The 6,118-nt window shown below is 36.0% G+C and overlaps 1 protein-coding gene across 1 annotated transcript; it reads left to right on the forward strand.

Annotated features, from left to right (window-relative positions):
• Positions 1-2,845: 2,845 nt before the first annotated feature.
• Positions 2,846-3,795, forward strand: LOC128051149 (olfactory receptor 2M4-like). The gene is given in 2 exon segments (XM_052643644.1): positions 2,846-3,761; positions 3,764-3,795. Coding segments are annotated over 2 exon segments (948 nt in total).
• Positions 3,796-6,118: the final 2,323 nt, after the last annotated feature.

Here is a 6,118-nt window from a genome sequence, read left to right on the forward strand (position 1 = left end):
AGAAGAATTCAATGAATTTTGAGTTATGGAACTGTACAGTCTGTGAGGCTTTCCTGGTGTCTCAGATGGTAAAGAATCTGCCTGCAATGTGGGAGACCTGGGTTTTATCCCTGGGTCAAGAAGATTCCCTAAAGAAGGGAATGGCTACACACTCCAGTATTCTTGCCTAGAGATTTCTATGGACAGAAGAGCCTGGTGAGTTACGGCCCATGGGGTCCCAGGGTCAGACGTGACTGAGCACATTCACTTTCACTTTTCACAGTCTGTGAAACTCTTCTAAGATGTGGGAATATGGAATATTTTGAAGTACATGAATGGAAACCTTCAGTTTGGCAATATCATAAAGTCTAGAGAATGTTTGACTCCAGTGTAGTTGTGTATTCTTCCAGAGCCCTATGTGTATCAGGGTCCATGATTCATGCTGTCTTTTCTTCTTCCATATCCATTAATATTTCAGAGTATCTAATCATCTAAGATTTTGAGCCATTAGTCTTGTTTTTCTCTTTTCCTTTATGTTATCAGCTCTTTTTTTTTAACCACTCATTTCCTCATATTCCACTAAAAGTCTTCCATACATTTAATTTTTCTCTCATTAAGTCACTTCTTTTCTTTAAAGTGTGTGTGTATGTGTGTGTTTCACCTCTCTGGGTCTTATTCTTCAATTTCCATTACAATTGGCATGAAAGAATACAGATGTATGAAAGTATGTAAGTATCTTGAATGTCAGAATTTTCCAATTTCATATTTAATTGTAACACTGAATCCAAATTTTAAATTAAGAGAATAAAAAAAGAAGTTGGCAGTTCTTTATGTTGACTCCCTTGGAAAAAGACTATATTTATTTATTTATAGAGTTATTAAAATTTTGATATATATTTTGTTGTAGAAAGTTTGGATTCTCTCAACACATAGTCATCATCTAAATAGGTGAAAATACCTAACACACACTTGTTATACAAAGAAAGGAATTTGTGACCTAAGGAATTATTCCCCAATTACAATATTCAGCATATCTGATTCTGTAAGGCTCTCTACTATGCTCAAATGTTAGAACAGGGAATGATTTTTTTTTTTAATACTGACATAACATTTTAATTCCATTAAAATGAAGCCATGGAATTTTAGTAGGCTGTTAACAGCAAAAATATCTCCGAGGATATTTCTTCTGCCCAGCTCCTCTGTCCACGGGATTTCCTAGGCAAGAATACTGGAGTGGATTGCCATTTCCTTCTCCAGGGGATCTTCCCTACCCAGGAATCGAACTTCTGTCTGCTGCATTTCAGGCAGATTCTTTACCAACTGAGCCACTAGGGAAGCCCTTTAAGTATAATTAATGAAAATTAATTTTGAATATCAATACATAAACAGGATATTTGCTAGGGAAAATTTTTGCAGCAAAAATATTTTGAAGAAATGTTCCTACCCTACATAAAATGTTGTAGAGGCATAAGCCTTATATCATTAAAAAATAGGTCATACAACAATTTTTAGGAACTTGCTATATCCCTGGAAATACACATTATTTGGTTTGATGTACACAGGGCTATAGTCCATGCAGCCTCAAAGAGTCAGAGACACAAATGAGGAACTGAGCACTTGTGCATAATAGTTACAATAGTCACAATTAGGCTGTGGATTTTACATAGAAAAAGCTTGATGTATCTCCATTTTTCATTGAAGTGTTAGAGAAAAAAGTAGATTATTCTTTACAATTTAATAAAATTCTGCAGAACATATTTGAAAAACACTGCTTGTTTAGAATTTTTTTTAATGAAAGATAAACGCTTTACACAAAGATAAACATTCACTATGGTAAACAATCTAGGGTCAGTAGATCAGTGGATATTCAATATCAAAAAGTATGATATGAGTGAGACAAACCCTAGATTTTGTTTAAAGCTGAATTAAAAATAAGATGATGAGAAATTAAGGAAAAATAGATTACTTTATATCAAGGAGAAATAAAAGCATAATGGGAGTTTTGATGAATTAAGAAGTCTCTGAGGCTTAGTCTGAGATGGAAAAGTTAAAATGTACATTACTAAACCCTTCTCTGAATTAGATATATAGATTTCCCTTTGAGGATAACAACATTGATCTTGACTTCCCAGGAGGCACAGTGATAAAGAATCTGCCTGCCAATGCAGGAGGTGTAAGAGATGCTGGTTCAATTGCTGCAACAGGAAGATTCCCCTAGAGTAGGAAATGGCAACAACAGGAAATGGCAACCACTCCAGTATTCTTGTCTGGAAAATTCCATGGACAGGGGAGCCTGGTGGGCTACAGTACATGAAGTCGCAAAAAGTTGGGCAGGACTAAGTAACCTAGCACAATATTGTTCCAATGCAATGTTTCACTGGGCTGGTACCATACACAAGAAACAGGTAAAATGGTAGAAGGAATCAAGAGAAGAGGAATTCTGTAGTTGGGCGAGCACAAAGTGGAGACATGTTAAGACAAAGAATACAACTGTCAATAAAGAATACCACGTAATCAATGATATTTCATAAAATTTAGCAACAGACACTTGTAATTATTTTTCTCCTAGATTCTCTATTGACTATGTACCTTTGAGTGAGTCAATAATATACATTTTTCTTTTCTGGGAAATAGGGAAAATAGTTATTGAAGTTGTTATTTGGGAAGTCTGGATGATAAAATGACTAGAAAACAATGGACCAAATCACATAACTTATTGTGACCAAAGAGGAGGTAACTGAAGGTTGGTGAGAAGTTCTTATACGTGCATACAATACATTGAGTACATTGACCTGGTATGCATTTGAAAACTAATAAACAAGTTTCTACCCATTCTGGATCTTGCAGATAACACAAATTATCCGGGATGATTTGGAGAAACCAGACCCTCAACTTGGACTTCATCCTGTTAGGAATCTTTGATTATAGACCCACACACATCTTCCTTTTCTCTCTGGTCTTGGGCATCTTCACAGTGGCCTTCATGGGAAACACTCTCATGGTTCTTCTTATCTACCTGGACACCCAGCTCCACACCCCTATGTATTTGCTCCTTAGCCAATTGTCCCTCATTGACCTCATGCTCATCTCTACTACTGTACCCAAGATGGCCTTCAGCTACTTGTCTGGCAGGAAATCCATCTCTCTAGAAGGCTGTGGCATCCAGATATTCTTCTATGTTTCCCTACTTGGAGCTGAATGCTTCCTGTTGGCTGTCATGGCCTACGATCGCTATGTGGCTATATGCCACCCTCTTCGATATACCATCCTGATGAATCAGAAACGCTGTGTCTTCATGACTGTTGCTTCCTGGATCTTGGGCTCTCTTGATGGGATCATTGTGCTTGTAGCAGCCCTCTCATTCCCTTATTGCAGTTCCCTGGAAATTCATCACTTTTTCTGTGATGTTGCTGCCCTTTTACCTCTATCTTGCACAGACACCTCTGCATTTGAAAATGTGCTTTTTATCTGTTGTGTGGTGATGCTGGTCTTACCAGTCTCTGTGATTATTGGTTCCTATTCACGAGTTCTTCAAGCTGTCATCAGCATGGATTCCAAGGAAAGTCGCCACAAGGCCTTCACCATCTGCTCCTCACACCTGTCTGTGGTTGGACTCTACTATGGAGCTGCCATGTTTATGTACATGAGACCAGCTTCTAATCACACACCGGACCAGGACAAGGTGGTATCAGCCTTTTATACCATCCTCACCCCCATGCTGAACCCTCTCATCTATAGTCTTCGAAACAAAGAGGTATCTAAAGGATTTCAGAAACTGTTGAGGAAAGGAAAATTAATTTTATACAGCATCTTTGAGTGCCCACTGTGATCAATACTCCTTCCCAGAAACTTGAGTCCCTTGCATCGTCTTATTCTTCCTGGTATATTATTCTCCCACTTTTATTTCCAATTTAAAATACCTTCATTTATAGTTTATATAAACATCACAGGTAAAGAAGACAATTCAGACAACAGCATAGGCAGCTTCACCACTGTGAATTTCTTTTATACCACTAGTTGTTAGGCATGAGTACCTGATTTTAGGATGCCCGTCTTTTAACTCAGGTATAAGTCTGATGATTTTGCTTTATCCAAGACAAAAGGTTGGAGTCGAACCACTTAAATCTCTATTTAACAATTACTTACCTTAAATGAACTTGTCTTCATTTTAGTCCTATTTGAACCCATGTTTTGACTTTTATTCCTTACTCTTTCCTACTTAATTCCAAAGAATTTAGAAATTGATACTTAACATTGACAATTCTGTCAAATAAGTCATATGTCTAGATAAGCTAACAGAGACTTACACATTTTTTTTGCCTTTAAATAAAAAGTGAATATTTTAATGAGTCCACATAAAATATCTATTTGTTTAAGCTGCACAACCTTCATCTTTATTGTAATTGACTTTGTCACTCAACCTTATATTGATAACTGAAATCTATTTAAGATACTAGAAAACTAACAAACAGTTTCTAGAATTGCTAATCATGATTTTGTACACAGCTGTAAAAAAATATTTGCTATAAATTATGCCACAAAACTGGAAATTTTTTTTCTCAGAGGAAACTTATGGTCTCTGAATGCCCATAACAGCTGTTTTAATGTTCTGTTGAGTACCCACACATCGATGCAACCAAAGTCATTAATTTTTTGCAATTTACAAACATAAATAATCTACATCTTTAAAAACAATCCTTACATGCTCATGAGATTAACTTTATTTATGTATATATAACTGTAATCCAATCTTTATTGTGCAATTTATTATTGTTCTGTAAATGTTTTTTTAAACTAAAATTTGACTTTATACTTAAACAAAATGTTCCATGGGTTGTAATATGTTGCATCTCTTTTTAGAAAAATGACAATTTTTGAGATATGCAGAATATTCTAAATATATATATTCTCACGATTTTTAAAAATAAAATTCACATACAATGAAATTCAACACTTTAAAGTGCAGAGTTCAGTTATTTTTCAGTAGATTCACAGATAAGTGCAAACATTTTCATTATCTAATTCCAAAAGATGCTCATACCTATTATACCCATTAGCATTCATTCATCATTCCTTTCTCCCCCAACTGCAGGCAATCACTATTCTTTGTCTCTGTGGTGTTTGCCTATTTAGGATGTAGCATATAAATGAAATCTGCAAATGTGGTATTAATTCGTGACTAGTTTCTCTCACTTACCATAATGTTTTCAAGGTTCATGTTGAAGCACATATCAGTTCTTTATTACTTTATGTGACTGAATAATATTCTACTTAAGGTTATAAACACTTTGCTTATCCAATCAACAATTGATAGAAATTTCAGAAATGTTGGAGAAGGAAATGGCAACCCACTCCAGTACTCTTGCCTAGAAAATTCCATGGATGAAGGAGCCTGGTAGGCTACAGTCCATGGGGTCACAAAGAGTCGGACACGACTGAGTGACTTCACTTTCTTTTCACTTTCAGAACTTCACTCATTGCCCAGTGGTTTAGACTCCACACTTCTAGTGCAGGGGGACATGGGTGCAATTCCTGGTCTGGGACCTAAGATCCCATATACTGCATGGCACAGCCAGAAAACAAAACTTAAGGAAAAAAAAAACAAATAAGATGTTTTTACTTTGACTAAAATGAATACTACAATTATTAGCATTCACATACACATTTTTGTGTGGACATATGTTTCCAGTAAGTAGAATTGTTCAGCCATATTTTTAACTCTTTGCAGAACTGCCAAATTGTTTTCCATGATGGCTAAAAAATTTTACATTTCCACCATCAATGTAGGCGGCTTTCAATTCCCCCACATTCTTGTCAACTCATAACTTTCCACTTTTTAAAGATCATAGTCATTCTAGTATGTCTAAAGTGGTATTTCGTTGTTTTTTTAATTTGCATTTCCCAGATGACTAATCATATTGAACATCTTTTCATGTCCTTATTGTCATTTGAATATCTTCTTTGAATAAATATCTATGTAGTTCCTAGGCCATTTAAAATTGAAGGAACCCTAAGGCTTAGAATACCTTCCCTGGTGGCTCAGATGGTAAAGCATCTGCCTGCAGTGAAGGAGACCTGGGTTCCATGCCTGGATTGGGAAGATCTCCTGGAGAAGGAAATGGCAACCCACTCCAGTACT

Source organism: Budorcas taxicolor, chromosome 7, assembly GCF_023091745.1.
Source record: "Budorcas taxicolor isolate Tak-1 chromosome 7, Takin1.1, whole genome shotgun sequence".
NCBI classification, from domain to species: domain Eukaryota; kingdom Metazoa; phylum Chordata; class Mammalia; order Artiodactyla; family Bovidae; genus Budorcas; species Budorcas taxicolor.